Below are 22,134 nucleotides of genomic sequence, written 5' to 3'. Positions count from 1 at the left end.
GGGCTTCAAGCCTTCAACACCCTCAACAAAAGCCAGCCACAAATTAGGAACGACCACAGCCGACGATGCACCTGCAGGGCCGCATGTTGCACAGACGACCGAAGCAGCGAGCCGAGGAACCGGGTCCGTCAACCCCGCTCCCAGCCGTGTGGGGTATCCGTTTGGAACCGGGGAAGATACCGCAGCCGTGTACTGGAAGTACATGTCTCTGCTTCAACTCAACCGGATCCTGCATTCAAACACCATAGCCGTACATCCATGCCCACCTCAACCCACACTCAGGCGACTTCAATAGGTACCTACCGTCTCTGCCCACCATCCCGAGACTCTATCATATCTCATCGGGATAACTCCATCCAGCTTAAATGCATCCCACAACATCCCCCCCCTCCCCCCCCGTGTTCTTTGAACACCCGTCTAGAACGCAGCAACCTTCTTGTACGCCGTCGGCACCCTCGTGAGGACATCAAACGAGCCCGTGCCCATGGTCCCCAGCTTGCCTACCACCAGCCTGCTCGACGGCGTATCCAGGGGGTCCCAATCGCCCTCGAGGACGGCATCCTTGAGGAAGCTGACGGTCGTTTCTGGGATTCCCAAACATATCAGCATTTCATATTCACAATATATTCTCGAAACCGGATGCTTGAACTCACCGTAGCTCATCTTGGTAAACGGGCTGACGTTGCCCGTCAGGCCTATGCGGTTGAAGGGGGTGAAGCTGCCGTTTCTGAAAACAGCACAAGTTAGTGAGGGATGATTCTTGCGCACTTGGAGGCAGACTGGAAGTAACCCACCTGGTCATGTAGTCAGCAATCAAGTTCAGATGGCGCGGGTCCACCGCGATGCCGTGACCGGCGAAGACACCGCTGAGCTCCTGCACGATGTTGCTCCGGCAGGCCTCGACACCATACACCTCGAGCACCTGGGCGATGTCGTTGGTCGAGATCCGGTTGGGGTTGATGTAGTCGCCATACTGCTGCATGGCCCGGAGGTTGGCGCCCTCGGTGTGCACCAGCATCTCGGTTATGTGTTCCTTGCCCGTTGCCTCGTCCTTCTTCTTCTTAGGCTCGAACGTGGCCGTGCCGATCCGGTGGATCTGCTGAATCACCGACTTCTTGACCGCCTCCTGAACCAGGCTGAGCATGAGGATCTTGGGGATGGAGGCGTCGAACTCGAGTGTGAACTCGACCCACTCGCCGCGACTCTCGTCGCAGCGGAACCGAGCAACGTGCTCGTTCTTGCTCTTGATGCGCGCCGCGCGGGACTCGGACCGCTCTTCGTCTGTCTTATCGCTGAACGAGCTGTCCTCTGGTTCTGGACTGCCGCCGTATGCCGAGTCCTCGAACTCGAGCCTCTCCTCGCCCTCTTCGGTGTCATCCGTCTCGCGTTGTAGTTGTTGTTGGATTTCGTCATCCTCATCATCGTTCGGCCCGTACGAGACAGCCTCGGACCGGTTGGCCTTCTGCTTGGCGCTCGTGGCGTCATCATCCACGTCGTCGTCATCGTCATCGTCGTCCGGGGCCCTCTCCCTCTCGGAATTGCTGAGCGCCATCTCCACGACTCCCGACTTGACGCCAATATCGGGCGTGGCAGCCTTGTTCTCTTTGGATTTCTTTTTGATCTCCTTCTTCGTGAGCTGCGAGAGCAGAGGGATGAACTTTCGCTCAACAGTATTGAGCACATCAGCAATGTCAATAGCATACATCTTGACATACTCCTCCGCCTCAAAGAAGCGCAGCCTGATCTGAAACGACTTGGCCAGGGCGTATCCGACACCGCGGCCGACCTTCTCCTGCACGACTGCCTCCTTGGTGACGTGAGCAAGCGGGAGCACGCTGATGGACTTGGCGAACCGCTCGCCGTCTTCTTTCGAGAGCTCTTCGTTGAGGATCAGCGTCATGGACGGGGTCGATATCTTGGCGCTGGCCGTCATCAAGATCTCGCGAAGACGCGGGATACCCAGTGTCACGTTCTTAGCCGAGTGACCTGCCAAATGGAACGTGTTCAGCGTCATCTGTGTCGACGGCTCTCCAACCGACTGGCCGGCCACGATACCGACAGCCTCGCCGGGCTCCACAAGCGACCGGATGTACTTAGCCGCCAGGATCTTTTCGGCCGTCTTGCGAGCGATCTGACCTTTCTGATTGTCTGATCCCTTCTTGTCCTTGATCAGTCCGTCCTTGTTCGTCTTGACGTACTCCATCAGCTTGCTGTAGAACTTCTCAGACGTGGCAAAGGCGAAGGCCGTCGGGTCGAGCTCGGACGCTACGGGGTCAAGCGGGTTGCGGCTGTTGGCGGACCGAATGGCGCTCTTCATACGCTTCATGACCTCGTCCCTATGCTCAAACAGCGCCTGGGTCCCGGGCTCGTGGTACCGGATCTGCGGCAGCTGCGAGTCGAGGTTGCGCAGCACAAACTCGAAATCATTCAGGTACTTCTGCTTCGAGATTTCGATACCGTCCTCGCCAAACAGGAACTGCACAACCGTGCCGTCCGAGTCCCGTACCGTCGAGTCGTACGACACTCTCAGACCCTCCATGCCCTTGATCAAACACCTCTGGAGGTAGCCGGAGCGGGATGTCTTGACGGCCGTATCGATTAGACCTTCGCGACCGGCCATGTGATGGAAGTAATACTCCTGCGGGCGAATGCCAGTCAAGAAGCGCTGGACAATGTAGCCGCCTGCCCTCACATCGGTGTCGAACGGCTTAAAGCTGGGCAAGGTCCTGCCGCTCACCATAACGGGGACACGACGGCCTTCCAGAGTTTGCTGTCCCAGGTTACACGAGATCAGGTTGGCGTTGACAGGACTACCCTTGGCACCGGAAATGGTCATGGACTGCATGTGGTTCTTGGGAAACTGCTTCTGAAGACCGGCAGGCAGGCATAGCCTGGTAATTTCGGTCGAGAGCTTGGCGCACTCCTGACTGGTAAGCAACTCCAGGCCTTCTTGCTTCTTGTCGTCTCTAAGCACCTCTTCCAGACGCTCCAGAAGCAGGGGATCGTCCTTGGTTGGCTTTTGCTCAGCGAGCGAGACGTACTTGGCCGCCACCTCCAGACCAATATTTGCGGCAGCCTTGATCGTCTCTCTCCGGTTCTTCTCTCCTTCTGGTGTCATGCGAAGGTCGTCCATGCCGCAAGTGAAGGCAATCATGGCCAGGTACCGAGTCAGAAGCCGACCCATGCTGCTAAGAAGCTTTCCAGCAATGGACGGGCCGTAGACTTCGTGCACAGCATGGACAAGACCCCCGTCACTGGAACCAAGCTGCGACTTGTCGAGAATGCCGCTGATGAACTCACCATCGCGGAACATCACCTGACCCTCTTCCGAGTCTTCACCCCAGCTGCGGCTCTTGATCTTGGCAGACCCGTTCATCCACAGGTCGCCGCAATCCATTGGTTTGATGTTCTTGAGAATCGTCGTGACGACCTGCTTCCCTGTCCAGCGAGGGACTGGCTTGATAATCGCTGGAGGCACGAGCTCGATCTTCTCGCCCGAGATGTGTCCGCTCTCTGGCCGTAGGGCGCTGTAGATGAGCTGGTGGTAGGCTCCTTGGTCGAAGAACGTGTCTTTGTTGCACAACTCCACCGAGACGGACAAGTGATCCTGAATCAAGCCACGCAGGGGGTTTCCGGCTGTTCCGGAGATGTACTGGTGATCCGTATCGGCAAGTTGGAGGGCCTCGACACGCGCGACCTCGTTCTGAGGGAAGTGCATGTTCATCTCGTCACCGTCAAAGTCGGCATTGTAGGTGTTACAATTGGCGTAGTGCATGCGAATTGTCTTCTCCCCCGGAAGCACTCGGACTCGGTGACCCATGATGGATGGCTTGTGTAGTGTCGGTTGCCGGTTCATTAGGACCACATCGCCGTTCGTCAGATGCCGGTGGACCTTTTTGTTTCGCTGCCCGCTGAAATTGTTGCCACTCGGGGCGAGAAGTTGATTTGCTAGAGCGATGCGCTCCTCGAGGGACTTATTTCGCAGGTTGATGACCTGTCCGTTCTCGTTCTCGATGGCCGAAGCACCAGGCCACTTTTCCACGCCGTTGATGACAGCTTGTTGGAGATCCTTGAAGTTGTGGCTCGTCACAGGCTCGGGGTATGTGAGTTTCCTGGCGAAAACGGGAGGGACACCAATTTCGTTGGTCTCGATGTTCGGGTCAGGAGAAATGACACTTCTGGCGGCGAAGTTGACGCGCTTGCCCATCATGTTCTTCCGGAACAAACCCTCCTTTTTCTCGAGCTTCTGCTTAATACCTTCCTCATTCCGCTTGGCAGCTGCGCCTTGAACTGGGTTTTTGTCGCGGTCGATCAGTGAGTTGACGACGTCTTGTAATTCTGTCCATGCCTGGTACAGCGAGCTCATATCCCGTGTCCTGCCGCCTTCGTCTTCGGCTCCATCCTTGCCCTGGCCGCTAATTTCTCGCGAGATCTGCGCCACGTTGGAAGCACTCCTAAGTATCATCTTGTAGAGGCTGTTTTGTTGCGCTTCGGATATTTGGGAGTCACCCATACGGGCCTGTCCAACATAGTCAGCGAGAAGTCAATGGGAAATTGGGCTAGGTGCAGCACGTACCTCTGGACGATAGCGATTTGGGGGCACTAGAAGGGTCGTGATGAAGAACATGTCGGCTGTGAGGGGCTTAGATGCCCGAGTCTGGGGCTTCGAGTTGTAGAGGAGGGTAATCAGCTCTTGCTCTTTCTCAAAGAGCAATTCGAGGCGCTTGCGGACCTCCATCGTGCTGAGATAGCGCTGCGCAGGTTTTGAGACTTTGGACTTGCCCCGTTGCGCCTTGGCCGGGGCATCTGTCATGACCACATCCCCATTCTCGTCAAGATTGTCGCCCTCGCCCTCGCTATCGCGGCCACCCGAAGATTCCTCGGAGGACGAGTCGACATCGATCCCTTCATCAAGATGGAAGTTGTCGTCCTTCTCGGCCTTTCGGCTCAGGGCGAGCGCGTCGCTCCGCTTCCTTCCGGCTTGCGCCATGGCTGCCCTCTCCTTCTCGGTCAAATCGCGTTCAAAGATTTTGACCCATCGGTCCTTGCGGTAGACGGGTGATATGCCGTCGCAGCTTGTGCACCGCTTCTCCTTGACCATCCGGGAGAGGAGTTCCTTGTTCAAGGCTCGCCTCATCTCGGCCGCACCCTCGTGTTTGCCTTTCCTGATGTCCCCCATGCTGACCTTCAAACTGTGATTTCGCAAAACCTGGCGTACATATGTCTCCCTGGCGCGCATGGTGCTGTCATGTAGATTTCCCCCCTCCTCTTCCGCCTGGTCGTCCTCAACGGTCGGAACATCGGATAACCTCAGTTGCTTGAGCTGCTCTCCAAGGTCGCTCACCGAAAAGGACTCAATCATCTGCGCCTCGTGTAGCAAGCCAACCTGCAAAAGCCGAAACATGCAGGTGTACTTGTGGAGCTCGTGCCTGGCCATGCGGAATCGGTAGCAGTAGACGCACTGGGAACGGAGGAGACGGTAGGCTTGGTCCATGAAAACCGGGTGATAGACAGGTACGGGAAGTTCGATGTGGCCCGGGTGCCCGGGGCACTGATTCTGGCTCAGATTGCATGTCCGGCAACTGCGCATCTTGTCAGCTCGAGTCTACAGTTTGTGCCCAGGCCGCTCATGGAGAAGAAGACGGCGCATTCGGCGAGTAACTTATTGTCTTACAGGGAATCGCCCCATGACCCGAGGGCCGGGTCATACAGACCGCCGGGCACTGGGTTGAGGAGGTTGTCGAAGGTGCTGTCATTCTCGATTCGCTTTACCGAGATGGACTTGATCTCTTCGGCCGAAAGATGGGCGAACTCGACGCTTTCGAGCGACGAAGCCACTGGCTGTGCGATATTCATATTGGCAAGCCGATAGAGACGGGCGATGTGGCGAGCTGCGAAGTCGAAAGTCGGCCGCAGCAAACACCTCTTCCTCGAAATCGCAGCTTTGAAATCAGTGATTGGTGGGGATTTGGAGACAAGTGCAACACCGAGAATATTTTTTGGCGGTGAGCCTAGGCAGTAGCGGATACATGTGGGGCGGCTGCTCCAGAGGCCCAGGCGCTTGGTGCTGCGGAGCTTGGCAGACGCCAGACAAGCCCCGGCCCAAGCTTCGCCGTTCACCCTGCATTAAACAAACCACATTCACGTCCTAACCTTCTCAGCGTGTCGTCGTCTCGTACGCGCCAACAACCAGGAGCCTCCATCTTTTGGATCGACACGATTGCCGCCGCCTAAACTCTCGAGATAGAGATTGTGCACGTCTACGATTGTGTTCGAGCGGGCGATCATTCCAACATTCTCAGCCTCGCTCGGTTCGACGTCCGCCGACGGTTTCGAAGCGACGAGCGGCGCATGAGCTGACGATGGACCGGAACCAGCAATCTGGCGGGCTCGGCCCTCGCAATGACTCTACATCAAGAATCCAGAAACCCGAGTCGGCTGCCGACCGCATGGCTGCCCTCAAGGCCCGTGTCGCTGCCGCCGTCGGCACTGCCAAGGCAAAAGGAGGGCTCAACACACCCCTTCACCCAGTCCTCGCCGACCTCAACGCCCCGATTAAACCGAGCGACTCCCTCAGGGCATCACTTGACCAGCGCTCGACTCTAGATGTTGGCAGAATCGTTAGGGGAAAGCCACAGGGGCCCTCGACGACAACGCAAGGTGCCGCCCGGGCAAATCCGTATCTGGATACGAGCAATGCGCCAGCGGGCAGGGCAAGAGAACCGAGGCAGCTCATCTTCAATCAGAAGGGCAAATACATTCAGCAGGCCAATGCCCTCCGGAGACAGGCTGCGCTGGAGGAGATGAAGAGGAGGATTGCCGAGCAGGCTCGCAAGGCAGGCCTGGAGGAGGACCGGGACGTCGAGAAGGCGTTTATGGTCGAAGCGCCTCCCGACCTGGAGTGGTGGGACGAAGGACTCATCGACGGGAAAGATTACAGCAACATTCCGCAGTCCCTCAAGGTCACGACGCCAGACAGCATCGTCACGCTCTACATTCAACACCCCGTCGCCATCGAGCCGCCGCAGGACAAGCTTGCCCCAGAGCCGAAGCCCATGTACCTGACGCCCAAGGAGCAGCAAAAGCTCCGGCGGCAGCGGCGCATGATGGAGCTCAAGGAGAAACAAGCCAAGATCCGGCTCGGCCTCGAGCCCGCACCACCGCCCAAGGTCAAGAAGTCCAACCTGATGCGCGTCCTGGGCGAAGAAGCCGTCAAGGACCCGACGGCGGTCGAGGCGCGCGTCAACCGCGAGATCGCGGCGCGCTTCGAGAAGCACATGCAGGCCAACGAGGAGCGCAAGCTGACCAAGGAGCAACGCCACGAGAAGCTCGCGACCCAACAGGCGAAGGACGCGGCCAAGGGCATCCACGTGTGCGTGTTCAAGATCGGCAGCCTGGCCAACGGGCAGCACCGGTACAAGATCAACATCAATGCCACGCAGAACGGCCTCAGCGGCGTGTGCATCATGCACCCCAAGTTCAGCCTCGTCATTGTCGAGGGCGGCGAGCACAGCGTCAACAACTACAAGAAGCTCATGCTGCGACGCATCGACTGGACCGAGTCGCTGCCCTCGCGCGAGAGGGACGTGACCGCGTCTGGCCCGGGTCATAGCGCTGCTGCCGTGCGGGAGTGGCTCAAGGGCGAGGACGAGAACGGGCAGCCCAAGGATTTGTCGGCGAACAAGTGCGTGCTGGTGTTTGAGGGCATGGCGAAGGTGCCTGCGTTCAAGAAGTGGGGGAGCAAGGTGTGCGAGACGGACGGCGAGGCGAGGGAGTTCCTCGCACAGAGGAAGATGGACAACTTCTGGACGCAGGCCAAGAATACCCCGATGTGAGAGGACTGGGCGTCATGGTGTGGAGAGCTGTTGTGAGTGATAGACTCTGCATGATGGACACTGGCGGCCAGCACACCAGGGACTTCATCAATGGATAGAGTTCCGCTTCAGGCTTGCGACTCGTATGGTATCCCGTGTTTTGGCGGTGCGGCGGGAGCGCCGTTGCCGTGTGATTCAGGGGAACCCAGGAAACATTGTCCCGCTTGGCATACGCCATCATGCCGCCTTCAATCCTTCTGTCTCCGAGTCACTTGGTACGACGTGATGTCGAATCCTGCCCAGTTTCCACTTATAATACAACGGCCCCGTCGAACCTCCAGAGCCGAACGCGCATATAAGTTCGGACCCGAGGGCGGACTGCCCTTGCATGGGTTCCAAACCGCAACATGCCCGTTTCTGCCACGGGTATGCCATGGCCGCTTCCCGATTTTTGGAAGTTTGTCTGCGATGCTTCCTAATCCAAGAAGTCAGCTCTCAGAAGGTCCCGGTGAGTGAGACTCGCCCTGCATGGGATGGAGCTCTTCAGCAGCATCCCAATCTAGCAAACGCAAGGCTGTGATACTCGAAACAATGCCACCAGTTAGGTCCTCCAAAAACATGACTGCTGAGTTACCGTGCACGTGTAGTCAGCAGACTCTAGCAGGGACCGCGGCCACAGAGATCCGAGGCTTGATGCCGGGGTTACCGGGCCCCATTTCCGAAATGGTGTCAATTTCATTAAGTTTCAGCCTTGCGACCATACTCCCCCAGGAGCCCAAACATTTTGATTTATCGTAAGGTGCCGAACGGGTCAAAAAATAACGCCGTCCGATCCCTAATCGGCATAGTTTATGGTTAAGACTACGACGGTATCTGATCGTCTTCGATCCCCTAACTTTCGTTCCTGATTAATGAAAACATCCTTGGCAAATGCTTTCGCAGTAGTTAGTCTTCAATAAATCCATGAATTTCACCTTGACAATTTAATACTGATGCCCCCGACTGTCCCTATTAATCATTACGGCGGTCCTAGAAACCAACAAAATAGAACCACACGTCCTATTCTATTATTCCATGCTAACGAAGAAAAAAGAGGAAAAGGGAAAAAGGAAGGAAAAAAAACCAGGCAAAGTGCTACCGTATTGGGTTAACGCTCGAGGTGAATCTTGTCTTGCTCATTCTCACCTTAATAACGAACAACCGTGCGCGCTAACTATACGTAAGGGGTATGGGCGCTGTCGGGGTGCTGTCACCGGTCCCGAGAAGCCGGCATCAGGGCCGTAACAAAACTCGTCCTGTCTGGCCAACAAGCCATGCCTGCTAACGGACCAACTTCCTTCCACTCTGCCCGTCCAAACCTGTTTCCCATAGCTAGAGACTAGAACAGGGGCTTTTCAAGGTCCCACTACGTTCTTGAACAAGACGACCAGGGAAAAAAGGCCACACATTTGTCCCCCAGCTATGCGTATCAGCGGCCATATCACGTGCAGCCCCCGTTTTAATAGCGGAACGGCACAGTTAGGTCGCCGCACCACCATCTCCTGATCCGCCCGTGTGACGAAGCGACCCGTCGTTGCGGGACCGGGCGCCAACTGCCGAAGCAATGTGGACACAGGGAGGCTGTATGGGTGCTTGCTGCTCCTAGTTATTGCGGGCGAGGTCGGGGCAGCCCTTTCCACGGTTCCAGCTCCCCTCCTAGGCAAGAGAAGAGAGGCCTCCGGTTCGGGATTCGGTGTCACGGGTGGGCGCAACTGACCACTGCGTAACACCCTCAAAAGAGGGACCGTGGTTCGAACTGTCCAGTCGAACCAGGAGTTGCGCACATGAACCTCACACTGTCACGACCCGTGACATTCGGGATCAACTGGGGCGGTGTTGCGCTAGGACGACGGGGACAACAGCGAACGCGTGTCGTTCTTCCACGAGATGGCCCACCTAATCAGGGTAGTATTGACGATCGGCGACCTCATGTACAAGTTATCCGGCGGTGCTGCCGTGCTACTGCTGTGTAGAGAACAAGAGAACCAAGGTTGGCAGGATCCTTCGGTGATTCCTTGTCTTCTTGGGTGGGGATGATAGGCTAAATCCTCCTGTGTATGTAGGTCGAGCCATGTCGCACCAACAGCAACCGCGGGCTTGTCTTGGACTGGCTGGAGGAACCGCGCTGTGATATTCCACCCCATGCCATCTCCGAGGCCGAGCAGGGAAGAGCAATGTCCGTGATGCACGCCATAGCCGGTTTGTTCGTTTGGTACAGTGTACTGTAACTAGTTACCGGATCCATTGGCCTGGTCCTTGGGAGCAAGTCAAGCAGCGATATTGCACCCTTGCACAGTGTCGTGCCAGGCGGCTGTCTGGCCAATCGCTGTGCTCATGTCGGCGGCCCCCAAAGCATGCAGGCCATACCTTGGCGCGATGGACCAAGCCGATTACTAGCAACACCGTCCCCGAAGGACAGAGAGCGTCAGTGACTGATCCCCTGCGGGTGCCCAGCCGAGAGTGTAGCCCAACAGGAAAAAATGTACGTACGCGTGATTGCACGTAGGTAGTTGGATTGATCGCGGGTACGTCGGCGATGAGTGCTCATACCCCGGGTACTTAGTCATCACTCGCGGCTGCGGGCCACGGGAATCCCGTCTCAATACGGGGAAGCGGCCGCGCTGTGTGACGCGGCCCAGGGGCTGACGATGGCCGCGGATGCCTGCAGAAGGATCTTCGGCTGCAACCTGCAATGCGCTTCATTGGGCCGCGGCCTTGTTGACCACACCGGAGCCGTCGTGGGTAGCGTTATGGGGACTGTCATTGCTGGCGATACTGTAAACTACCTTGGCATGGGGATCAGGTGGTCGCCGCGATAATAAGACGTTTGACCGGCAATTGCATGCCTGCTTGGCCGGATCGTTGGGTTTCTTCGACGAGAAGTGGAAGTCCGTCCAAAACAGAGTTGGACCCAAACCCTGGTCCAGGGCGAGGTCAATCTCACCACCTGGAAATGTGCCAGGATTATGATTGGAGGAACAGACGGCAGCGACCGTTTGCCTCTCTCCCGGCCTGTCGGTTTATTGGTTCAGCATCCGACCAGGGCCCGGGAATGACGGAGAGCTCCGTCGCACAGGCGCAACAGCATCTGGTTCCAATTGCCTCCTTGTTGATGAGCAACGGATCAATGCGAACCTCCTCTGTACCACGGAGCCCCGAATTCTACCATTATCGCATCGCCGTTGGACTGGATGCAGCCCTGCCGAAATTGCAAGTGCATCCTTTTCTCTCTTCCTCACGCCTGTCCTACCATGACAGTTTCTGCATTAGACACCGACGCTGATTTAACTTGCGCAGACCCGTACATGAAAGTGCGAGCCTACTATTTGGCAGCTGACTGCCGATTTCTAAGTCCGCATCCCTTCCTTGGTTGCTGCCGTGTGACGTCGGACCGTAGGGCTTAGCATGACTGCAGCTGAGTGGCTGAGAAACGCGACAGCCCCAAGGACCAAGCGATGTAGTGGGATTCGCTTGGGAGACATCCAATTGCAGGACACGTCCGTGTTGGATCCAATCGTCAAGTCAGGATTGTGGGAGGCGAAGAAGCCGTGAGCTGTGATGTCTCCGGGTGGGCCGTTTCCCGAGCTAGTGGGCGATCCTGTCCCCCGGCCCTAGGTTTCATGCAATTTGCCATTTGGTCAGCCTAGAATGACTGCATTATTGTCGTTTTCGTTCTTCGTCGGTCTTGGAAGCTGATGAAGGTGTCATGCAGTCAGAGTATCGACCGCAAAAGCGACATGGGCGCAGCATTTGTCCTGGCAGTCCCCCAGATGCAAGGAGCCGGCCATCTGCAGCCCTTCCCGCCCTGGCTGATGACAAATGTTACCGAGATGACGGCCTAGTTATTTGGTCGAGGGTTGTGAGCATGCGCGCATCTGCCAAGTCTCATTGTCGCGCTTGGCCAGAATCAGCTTGCTCTCGGGCTTCAGCGCTTGGAAAAGTGAAGCAGGAACCTGACCATTTTGTGTTCGGCGTGTTGGTCGAGTTTGATGGTTTATTTGTCAAACTTGATGCGCGCCCCTGGTAACGTTAACGGTACGGCGGGAACACGTTCAGAATACCTACCCACGTGTGGAGTCTTAATGTTAGCGTGCCGGTCCCGTCCGCCCGCCGCGGAGCTCGGAGGCGGCTGCGGCACAGGTTCTTGATCCCTCAACCCCTGGTTCCCTCCAGGTTCTCAAGGAATTTGTCGCAATAGCCGGGTCACGCTCGGAACGAACAATCTAAACGCATAGAGCCGTTATCGCCAAACCTGTTCTCTCTCATTCGATTGGAACTAAAATGATGCCGTCTTGTACATATCCAGTGTATTCAAGCAGGACACATGTCTTACTCCACACAGTGGGATTCTCTCCCAAGTAGAGAGCAGGCTGGAAAGATAAAAAAGTATCCCATTGTAGAGACAGTTGCCGCCGAGTGATCCGAGATCTTCCCGGTCCCTGAGCCCAGTGTGTAGCCAAAAGCACCGTTGCCGCCATGCCACGTACATTATTCATACATACCTTGAAAAGCAAGGAAGAACAAACCAGACCAAACCAAAAGAAATTCCCGCCTTGTTGCCCTCGACGCCTCCTTGGTATCTACCCAGAGAAATAGTGAAATATGTTCAAACAGAAAGAAAAGCGCCCCGTTGTTGAACTGAATGCTTCTGTGTCATCACCTCCCCCAGCTGTGACCTTGAGAGTGGTCACCGCTGGCAAGGGGTTCCCGAGGGCGCATCGAAGGGGTCATGGAACCGAGGATACTGGGGCCGCAGAGCGGGGGGATGGCCATGGGCGGTAGGCCACCCGGCGGCGGGATCATGTGTCCCATTGGCGCCGCCATGGAGCGCGCGCTGGGGTGCATGGGGTCGAACGCCTCGGCGCGGAGGTCGAGGGTCCCAATGTCGAATCTCTTGGAGCAGCCGTCTTCCATGTGCCTGTGGAAATTCCGGGTTAGCAATGCTCAGACCACATGGAAGGGTCTGAACTCACCTCCTCAGAGTATCCTTGCGCGCAAACATGCGGCTGCAATAGTCGCACTTGTGGGTGCGCTCCCGAAGATGCACGCTCTGGTGGTGCCGCTGCAGGTCCGTCTTGCGCACAAACTTCTTGTTGCAATCGGGCACCTGGCATGGGAAGGGGTATTCACGCTTCTCGTCGTGCGTCTCCATGTGCGCCTTGAAGTTGTAGCTGCGACTGAATAGCTTGCCGCACCCCTTGACTTCGCACTGAAAGTTGGCTTCCTCCTTGGTCGTCAGACGGCGCGGCGCCCGCTTCGGCCGCGCCACCCGGTACTGCCTCCTGGCGTCGTGCATGAATGCGGAGGGCGGCGGCGGCGGCGGTCCGGGGTAGAAGTGCTCGGGCTCAACGGGCTGGTAATCGGGCTTGTGCCATGTTGTCGAACCGCTGTCGGACAAGTACCCGGCCGAGGTGCTGCTGGTGTAGGGCCCACTGTCAGAGGGGTAAGATGTGTGGATGGACCGCGGCGAAGGGTAGTGCGACGCGTCGGTGCTCTGACTGTAGTCCGAAGACCCCTCCATCTTGATCCGCGGCGTCATGGGCGGGACCGAGGCGCCAGGTGTGTACGGCGTCCTCAATGGCACCACAGGGGACCGGGGGGCGGTTCCGGTTGGCGGGGGAGCCGAGGCGTCAATCGAGGGTGGATGGTTCGAGGGGTGACCTTGGTAGACATCGTGGCTATAAGGGTAGCTCCCGAACGCGTCGTAATCCCCCGACAGGACGTTGGGCATGCCGGCGGCAGACGAGACTGAATGCATAACGGCCGTGCTGTTCCAGTCGGGGTGGCCCATCGAGTCGAGCGGCGGAAGAGACAGCTCAGGGTCCATGGGCGGTGTCACGCACGACTGTTCTCCATATATCGACGTGATCTTGTATTGCTGTTCTACCAGACCTGGCGAGGGGTAGTCTAGAGAGGACCTCTCTGACGGACAATAAGTGTTCGCGGAAGACGAAGGCGACCTTGTGAGGGAGGGCGGCGGGGTTCGCTCCATGATGGATGTGGTACACGTCAAGTGCTGGGCGAGCGCGGGCTATTTATTGGGTGGTGCCGCAGTGTAATAAAGATAGGAGGGTAAGGAAGGCTGACGGTGCACGAGAACCGTTGATGTCTGTTGGACTGCGGTGGCCAGGGGTTGACTTGCGAGGTGTAGTGCCTCGAGTCCGATTGGTGGTTAAGCGCGTCGAGGTTCTCTAACAGCAAGAGAGGGCAGCAAGCCCAGATATAGAGGGCGGCGGGAAAGTGACCGGCAAAACGTTTCCAGTACATGCGAAACACTGCAGAGGTGGAAGAACCTTGCGTCCACTTGAGATGGATGTGCGGCAGCCTGTGGCAACTGAAGTATGAGTGTGCCTGACAGGGCAGACAACAAGGGTTTCTTATAAGATTTGAGGTTTCTGCCTGGCTAAGAATGGAGTAGCCATCTCCAGACGCGTTCCCGCTCTGAGCAACTGGGGGCTAAAGAGATGCTGTGCATCTCGCCCGGAGTCTTGACCGGGGACAGGGGCTCGCGCACAAGGACCAACAGCACCAGGGGTCAGCAACAACCTTCCCCTGCGAAGGTATGGAGACAAGAGAAGACAAGGCTGGGGAGCACCAGCCCGAAGAGGAAGGATTTGGTTGAACAGCATCGGTAGCACCCGCGATCGGGTTAGTGCGAGACGTGTTGAGGACTCTGGAGGTGTGACTGGACAGCGGCAGTCCACGGGGGCGTGTGAGGAGGAACTCCCACTCGGGAAGAACAGGTGAGGGGGGAGGAAAATAGAAACGCTGCACCATGTTGGGAGCAGTTGTGTCTCAAGTGGACAGGGGTTGTCTAAAAGTAGCCGGGGTAGGGGAGGAGAACCCTGCGCCATCCCCTTGGCTTGAGCTGTTGGATCCGTTTGCAGCTTTGGTGGGGCGTGGTCCTCCCAGCGAGACCTTTTTGGGCCGGGCAAGACTCATCAGTGAGACTGATTTCTCTTCGCAGACCGAAGGTCGGTAGATCTGCAGCAGCTTTGGCATTGCAGCAACGAGAGAAACGTTTGGCCTGGGCTTCTTGCAGTGCATCCCGGCAGCCGGAGGGGAACGCCCGGCGGCGCTCAGGAGCAGGGACTGCTGAGAAACATGGTAGTGAAAGCCACCACGAACCTCAAGCCGGGCCCGTCGGCATCACAAGGCCCACTGATGGGCGCCGAAAACGCTTGCGGGGAAGATGGGATGTATCCGTAACGGCCATGGCACTGCCATGGCAGCGGTACTCGAATGCTTAAACCCTGCAGCCCGAAATCTGAATGCTGCGCAAATACAAGGGCGTTCATGCTGGCCTTGCGGCGAACCGTCCCGGCGGTCGGCGACCCACGAGGAGGGTGTTGAGGGACGGGAGACCAGGGCCATGCGCGGTTGGCTGTACAAGTGGCCGAGCTGCCAGTATTCCGTACATCCGTGGGCGAGGCGAGCGCTTGCGCTTGTCTGGCGCGATTGTGACTGGCTGGGTTGTCAGACTCGATGTGATGCTCCCAGGTAGCTAGAGGTTGAGTATGGACTCAATTGATCCTTGAGAGGTCTTGAGAATCTGACATCGCGATGCCGAACGCAGCCCGAGACCAACTGGTCCACCTCATTGTTACCCGCTCCCCACTGCCTGTTGGCCCCCAACCTGTTCCCAAGGTGATTTTGCCAGAATCTCATGCATTGGATAACTTGTGTGAAAAAAGGTGAATGGTGACTCGAGTTGAGTAAACGTACCAGGGCAGATTTTGTCGTGATGATTGTGCTGTATCTGGGGAGTTGAGCTGCAACCGACAAACCGTCAGTTCGACAAGAAGTTGGCGGAATTTGGCCCCAGTGGATCCACGGGGCGCAAAGTGCACGGTCGCGTGTCGTCTGTGATTGGGCAGTTGTAAGGTGACCAGCCAGCATCAAGTGTGATCCGGCCCCTGCCGTTTGCGAATCGATGCCCATGCGGGTCAAAATCATGCTTCCAGGTTGTTAAGCAAGGCATTTATGGATTTCGGCGATAACTATGCAGTACTCCGTACAATACCTTATGTATGATACTCAATCTCCGCTGGTGCTTTGCGATGCCCACGCAGTGCGGGATTAATCTTCCATGGATGTTTTCACTCCATTCATGGTTCATGATGAGCACGACCAGCGATGCCTTCCAAGGGTGGGCCGATGCGCTAGGCTAGGGCTGGTGTGGAGACTGCGGAGACGCTAGGGTCTGGTACGGTGCCGTTTGGCTCGCCGTTCCGTCCACCCTAATAGGGCTGCCAGGACAGTGGCCTTCCCGTCCCCACTACCGACATCTCACCAGTCTCCGGGTCTTGCAGCCGCAGTAATTCATCAGCGTACGGAGAGCTCCAACGGTCTCCTCATGATGTTGACTTGCATAAGGTACGCAGCAACTCGAAGATGACATGGGCTTGTTGTGTGATCTTTTTCCTCTCCTCTCCGCACGAGTTGTGGCATGTCGGAGCGGCCGCAGGGCAGACCAATGACGGCGCTCAATCCGGCCTGTACAAGTACAATAAGGCCCTGGTTTGTTTGTTAGCTTGGATTCTGTGAAAGAAACTAGACAAGACTGTGTGGTGTTCACCGTCTTTCCTTCTTTCTCTTTTTCTTATCTCTTATTTTTCATTTTCCTATTTTCCTTTATTATTCGTACTTCTCTTCTCTTTCCTTATTGTTTCCTTTTCTTTCTACATGTTTCCTTCTTTTTATTTCAGTTTTCCTACTTTCTTTCCTTCTTTTTCTTTCCCGTTTCCTTTTCTCATTTGGCCGCCATGTGCCAGGCTAACAAACAAACCGGGCAGAGTCGGATTGTAAAGTGCCCACCCCCACAGCCGCGGGATCCAACAATACTTCCAGGCAACGATTTCTGGAAGGTGGCTCACTGGTGAACCCTCGTCGTGCGCTCACCATCTCCGCGAGTTGTGGTTGAACAATACAGGCCTGTGTCATCTTACCCAGCAAACCTGCTTTGCGATGTACTGACCCAATAGGGACCATAGAAGCGAATCAAAGGGGGAAGCCACACAAACGGCCACCGGCTCTTGATCTTGAACGGAATTCAGTTCGCACTACGGAGGTATTGCAGTTACGTACTTTATTTGGCCCGATCGGCAGTCAGAGTTGCCGTCACCATCAAATCACCACGGATCTCCCTTTGCCCGCTCGACACCCTCATCCGGCGACAGCTCTCCAACTACAGGTGAGAGTCGAAATGTCACTCGAACCCAGCCACAACCACCATTGCGGGGCTAGGCTTGGGAAGCCTAATGGGAAGCCTAACACAACAACAAACAGAAGGATCGGTAGCTGTGCAGCTGAAACACGGCAGTCCTGTCAAATCGGCTGCCCTCGTGTGGCACCGCACACTTTAAGCACCAGGCGGCGGGGAGTGAATCCAGCTGCGCCAACCCCTAAACAGCCAAGCTTGAGGTGAACCAAGGTCCTTGATCGTGAGTGGTCGCCCTATCCAGGTCCAAGTCTCGGGAGGAATCAAAGCTTTGGGCTGAGCGGTCTTGCGTATCACATGTAGGTCACTGACATCTGAGGATGTCAATCTTGGCTTTTTGGAGTTCCACAAGGCTTTCAGGTCATGTTGTCCACATCTTGCTCAACCAGCAACATACCTGGTACCTTAACCTCCCCGGATCGCTGATGCCAATGCGTTGAACTGAAGGCACGTGTGAACGATTTTCCACACGTCTACCACAGTAAATCTTGTTCTGGCTGCCATTGCCCCGTGTTTAATCTTCAAGTTTTCGATGTGGCTTTCTTAGTGTCCAAGTGCAGGATCTCGGCTGCCGTGGTTGGCTCGTTTGGGCCTGTCTTTATGATCTGAGGATCGACCCACTACACAGTGTCTCCACCTGCTTCTGCCCCCGTCTCCCTGGTGGAGCATCGACAGACACTAACAACGGCCCCTGTTCAAGTTTCTGCTTCACCAGACACTGCTCTTCACAAGTCCGGCAGAGCAAACGGCGCATGCACTTTCATTAATAAAGGCACTGCATACTGTCAGATCATAACTCCGTACTATTTGTCGTTCGCCCAATGATTGTCAATAGCGGCTGCGTACCAGTATCATGCTTTGCTGCGCCTCAGCACTTTAAATCCTCCAGTTGCGGCATTCCATCAACGGGGCAGGCAAGGTTCATGGCAAGGCCCGATTAGTCGATGCGACCATCGTCCGGGTACGTCGCATTGGAAGGATTCTCCCAAGATTGACCAATACTGCATGGTTTCTGGGGGCCCCGCGGAAGACAGGCAGGATCGCGAAGCCAACAGACAGTCGCAGCAATGCAACGGCACACAAGGACTCGACGAAAGAAACGGATGGGTGGAAATCCAACGCTCCACCTTTTCTTTCGTCCTATTCACGCAGCCCGACTCAGACAGTCTGTCTCCCTACCACGTGCAAATTGCAAACGCTGCAGGCTGGCATCTTGTCAGGAATGACAGCTTCAACCAGCGATGAGTGGCTTCGGGAGCCTGCGTTTGCCCGATGCTTGAGTTGAAACCAAAAGATAAACCTGACTAAGGCAGCTGAATATTCTGACCACCCACACCACCTCAATTTGGCGAGCCATATTGGCGACATGCTGAGATCAGCATTTCGCGAATTCAAGACACCGACCAACATTCAGCGATATTCAAGTTCCACACGTCGCTCGGCACGAGCCGCTGCTGATGCTCAGAAGTGGCGGGCTCATCACCTACGCCAAACTCGAAGTGATTGAGCAGCTCGTCCTACCCGCCTACACTCAGTACGGTGCCGACAAGTTCGTCGGGACATGAGCTCCCCCCAAAGACCGGCGGGCTGGGCTGACTCGACGGCGATAATGGTGATCCCAACTGCCTGAGATGCAACACTGCGTTACCACCACACCGCTTCAGAGTGTTCAAAAAGCAGGTACTTTGCCCACTCCCGTGGAGCACAGCCACCCCGAGATACCCGCGGATGGAGGAGCAAAACAAGCGAGCGAAGCGCAGTGCAGCATCTAATCACGGCCTTGCGCGCGCAGACACACCACCAGCACACGGGAGCTAAGGTCCTAACGAAAACATGAAACAGCCGACCAAGAACCGGATTGCGCCATCCGCCTGTTGGTTCCTTTCCCCCTGCCATCGCGTTTATCTCACGCTAAAGGAGCTAGCTGCATGATGCTATCCCCAAACCGTGGGAGGGGTGTGAAATGACAATGAACGATGTCACGTCGGCTGGCCGATCGTGAGCGATTTTGCCCCAAATATAGCTGCGGACCTGATTGGAGGGCGGCTAACCCTCCTCATTTGTGTTACCATCGCCAAGCTGGAACCTACCTATTTGCGTTTCCTGCAAGCAGTCTTCAGCCAGGGAGCGTGGCTGATGACGATGCCATCGACTTTTGTTTCATGGAACACTGACCATATGGCCCCCAATTCCAATCCCATGGTTGCTGTCGCATGTGAGAAGTTAGCTTCGTTCACCCTTTCCTTGCCTGCCCGTTGCTGATTGCATCATAAGTGCTGACGAAGAGAAGAGGAAATGCAACAGTAGCCAGGATGTATCCGTCTTGTCTCTAGGGTCACGGAGTCCTCGAGACAGGCGTTGAAGGAACAGCCTGCAGTATCAGATCTCTAAGCACGGATGTCCACGCCATTTCCCCGTGTTGTCCCAACCTCCCAGCGATCAGGACATGCAACCCCAGGGCCCGCTAACCATCGGCCCGCCGGCATGGACCAGCTCTGTTGGCGGCACCTGCGTCCTGACGGAGCCGACTCAACAGAAGAAATTCCGTGGTGAGCGTGATGCCTTGCAGCTTGCATTGCAGGCACGAGAGCAATGAACTGAGACTGAAGTAACCTACGGCTACTCCTTATGGTAGCTTGTCTGCATTCTCGTCTGCCGCTGCTGGACCTCATCGGCTAGGTAAGGTATGGTAGGGAACAGACACCTTTGTCTCTGGTAGATTGTCATAACTCGGCCCCTGCAGCTCGTGTCTGAGTTGGGACAGCATGATGCCTCCCAGGAGCTTCAGGTGAATCTCGTGAGGCCAGACATGCTGCCAGCAATACCACGGTCACGCAGTAGCACGTATCAGGTCATTATCGACGAAGAAGAACCATGTCATGCATGTCAGATGGGAAAGTGTGATATGACTCTATTTTCGTCTGCGCTGTAGACGCCACCCGGGATACTCATTCTCATGAGATTCCAAGATCCATTCGGCCCTATATGGTATCATCACACCGCCAAGCTGGAACCAACCACCAGATGTAGGTTGCGGCGAAAGACCGTCCATAGATGGTGTTGGGGAAACTCGCGATGGCGACCCTCCACTCGGCAGTTCCCCCGCGCATGGCGCTTGTTTCAGATTTGCACGACAGAGATGGCACAGTCACGATGCTCAGAATCGGGCTGCCTGGGGGGCTGTCTGTCCATCTCACACTCTCAGCTCTGCCGCACCAACCCAGTAGCCATGCGAAGATATGCAAGGAATTAACAAAGCCGAGCTAAGAAGTTAATGTTAGGGCAGGACAAGATTGTGCGGCAGTGGGTCCGGCGTCTGGAGAAGAGAACAGTATGAAGCCTGCCCTGGATCCGATCATCGCGTGGCAGCGCCCATCGGTAGATCTCTCGTGTATGGGGCACGGATAATCTGACTACAGGAAGAACCAATGGGCGGAGGAATTCTTGCCCACCTTTTGAACCCCTCCGCATCTCTTAACTCGGTGCCTGCGGCTAATCTGTAAGTCAGTGTGGCTGAGCCGCTTAACAGCCGCCAACAAGCGCTCCCAATTCCGTTCCACGGCGACTGGCGAATGAGATCGTGTTGTGGGCTGAAGCAGCTTGGATAGGGGAGTGCCATCAACATGTTGGGTATGGAGTAAGGTATTGCCCCCAAATGTTCTCCTCCAGCCGAGCCACGGAGCTTTCCTGGGTGGAGCGGGAAGGGCCTATTCCTGTTCTCGCTTCTGCTCAGGTTCTGTTCGTGTTCGTGCATCTATGCCGGGGGTAGACAGCTTCCGCAGCCGAGGTCTTCACGCGAACTGCGGAAAGAAGCAGCGTGCTGCTATCGATCAGCCCGCCCGTGGAAGCGTTGCGGTAGGAATCGAACTTGCGCTCCTCCTCCAAATACTTGGAGTTAGATCGATGGGACTATTGATCAGGAGGCGAGCATTCAGGACTGAAACGAGCTCCCATCAAGTCCCATCCTTGGAGCCCCCGCCCGGAGCCCCCGCCCGGCGCCCATGGCAGCGGGCGATAAGTATGATACGTATTGAGAAGGAATCAAGGTGGACGCGGGGTCACCGGAACTCAGGGGATGCATTCGTCTCGCCTGTCCCTTGTCAAACAGCACCCTTAGTTTACTATGAAGTCTCGGGAAAGAGTGTTCTCGAAGGCTTCCACGCGGGCTCTGCGCCGTCGACGTGCTTGCCTAGCTGCCTGAAACGCTCTGCCGGCTGGCGTTAACACCGACGAGCCTGTCAGACAGCCGGTCTGACGCTCCCGTATGAGAGGCTGGAGATGAGATGGACAACATCTTCATGGGGCGAGGTTTGGCGAGCCGAGGTTACATAACCATGCAACTCAGCGGCACTGACGTTGGTGGAGGGAGAGGGTGCAGGGAGTGGTAGCTAGGGTTCAAACCTTGTTTTCAGGCACGTCTTATTCAGCATATCTTGAAACATCCGGTCCCGAGGGAATCCGACGTTAACTGCGCGAGCACACAGACTCGCGCTGTGGTGGAGATGCTGTCGTGAGGTGTGCTAAAAACGGATGAGTTCGAAACGAGCGGAAGAGGGAGACACACTCCAGTTGCATCAAGATTCAGCTGTTGGCTAGGTGGATGCTGCTGGATATCAAGGCATGCCAGGGACGGAGCGGACTCCGCTGTCAGCGGAGCGTAGACTGGTTCGGCATCCAAGGTACAGGTAGGCAGACGAGGCGGCCGTCCACCAGCGTGGGCATCGGCCGGACCGAAAAAAGTGCTGGGGCCGCACGAACACGGCACGGCTAAGGTGTGTTCTCGGTCGGTATAACTTGCCGCACCACGGGCATAGCGTCATGCTGGGCCAGCAACCATCGCCGGTGTTGCCGCCGGTGGTCATTTCTTGGCGTCCTCGTTGCCCGTGGCCCTCCTGCGGAAGAATGGCCTTTGGCCGGTCCTGCACCGTTTTTTGGTCCTTAAGCGAGGCGAGTTACAGAGCGTTACTGAACGCGCCGGCGAGTGCTCAGTGTTGCAACGCGTCCTACAGCTGCTGTAAGCTAGTACCAGCGTCGAAACGGTCTCGGCATCTCGGTCAACTT

At 56.4% G+C, this 22,134-nt stretch overlaps 5 protein-coding genes across 5 annotated transcripts, besides 1 other annotated feature; 2 read left to right on the top strand and 3 right to left on the bottom strand.

The window, feature by feature from the left end:
• Positions 1-391: 391 nt before the first annotated feature.
• Positions 392-5,906, bottom strand: N657DRAFT_649542 (beta and beta-prime subunits of DNA dependent RNA-polymerase). The gene is made up of 5 exons (XM_062793746.1): positions 5,675-5,906; positions 4,577-5,582; positions 795-4,519; positions 654-727; positions 392-584 (listed from the first exon to the last, which is right to left on the bottom strand). Exons 1-5 carry the CDS (start codon positions 5,854-5,856, stop codon positions 418-420), a joined length of 5,154 nt encoding a protein of 1,717 aa, XP_062643745.1. The 5' UTR covers positions 5,857-5,906; the 3' UTR covers positions 392-417.
• A 456-nt stretch (positions 5,907-6,362) lies between these two features.
• On the top strand, positions 6,363-7,835 carry N657DRAFT_580542 (PRP3-domain-containing protein; the record flags this gene model as incomplete). Its single annotated transcript, XM_062789466.1, has 1 exon — positions 6,363-7,835. The coding sequence occupies one exon, from the start codon at positions 6,363-6,365 to the stop codon at positions 7,833-7,835; it is 1,473 nt and encodes a 490-aa protein (XP_062643744.1).
• A 507-nt stretch (positions 7,836-8,342) lies between these two features.
• Positions 8,343-8,612: a sequence feature (Protein overlapping with rRNA (N657DRAFT_705564, KAK4119971.1) was converted to a misc_feature.).
• Positions 8,613-12,509: 3,897 nt separating this feature from the next.
• Positions 12,510-13,845, bottom strand: N657DRAFT_683977 (uncharacterized protein; the record flags this gene model as incomplete). The annotated part of the gene is made up of 2 exons (XM_062796628.1): positions 12,510-12,771; positions 12,827-13,845. 2 exons carry the CDS (start codon positions 13,843-13,845, stop codon positions 12,510-12,512), a joined length of 1,281 nt encoding a protein of 426 aa, XP_062643743.1.
• A 192-nt stretch (positions 13,846-14,037) lies between these two features.
• Positions 14,038-14,854, bottom strand: N657DRAFT_238692 (uncharacterized protein). Its single transcript, XM_062786369.1, has one exon. The coding sequence runs from the start codon at positions 14,705-14,707 to the stop codon at positions 14,231-14,233; it is 477 nt and encodes a 158-aa protein (XP_062643742.1). The 5' UTR covers positions 14,708-14,854; the 3' UTR covers positions 14,038-14,230.
• A 5,842-nt stretch (positions 14,855-20,696) lies between these two features.
• Positions 20,697-21,656, top strand: N657DRAFT_649535 (uncharacterized protein). The gene has a single exon (XM_062793745.1). It carries the CDS (start codon positions 20,830-20,832, stop codon positions 21,295-21,297), a length of 468 nt encoding a protein of 155 aa, XP_062643741.1. The 5' UTR covers positions 20,697-20,829; the 3' UTR covers positions 21,298-21,656.
• Positions 21,657-22,134: the final 478 nt, after the last annotated feature.

This window comes from Parathielavia appendiculata, assembly GCF_033297405.1.
Source record: "Parathielavia appendiculata strain CBS 731.68 unplaced genomic scaffold N657scaffold_20, whole genome shotgun sequence".
NCBI classification, from domain to species: Eukaryota; Fungi; Ascomycota; class Sordariomycetes; order Sordariales; family Chaetomiaceae; genus Parathielavia; species Parathielavia appendiculata.
Note: the sequence above shows the minus strand (reverse complement) of the source record. Positions and strands in the feature narration are given on the sequence as shown.

Excerpts from the sequence above, each read along its gene's own strand:
- N657DRAFT_649542 (XM_062793746.1), bottom strand. The coding sequence starts at position 5,856 with ATGAATATCGCACAGCCAGTGGCTTCGTCGCTCGAAAGCGTCGAGTTC. Across the intron at positions 728-794 it reads ATTGCTGACTACATGACCAG|AAACGGCAGCTTCACCCCCT; the intron begins GTGGGTTACTTC and ends TGCTGTTTTCAG. Across the intron at positions 585-653 it reads GTTTACCAAGATGAGCTACG|AAACGACCGTCAGCTTCCTC; the intron begins GTGAGTTCAAGC and ends TGGGAATCCCAG.
- N657DRAFT_649535 (XM_062793745.1), top strand. The coding sequence starts at position 20,830 with ATGCCGGGGGTAGACAGCTTCCGCAGCCGAGGTCTTCACGCGAACTGC.
- N657DRAFT_238692 (XM_062786369.1), bottom strand. The coding sequence starts at position 14,707 with ATGGCGCAGGGTTCTCCTCCCCTACCCCGGCTACTTTTAGACAACCCC.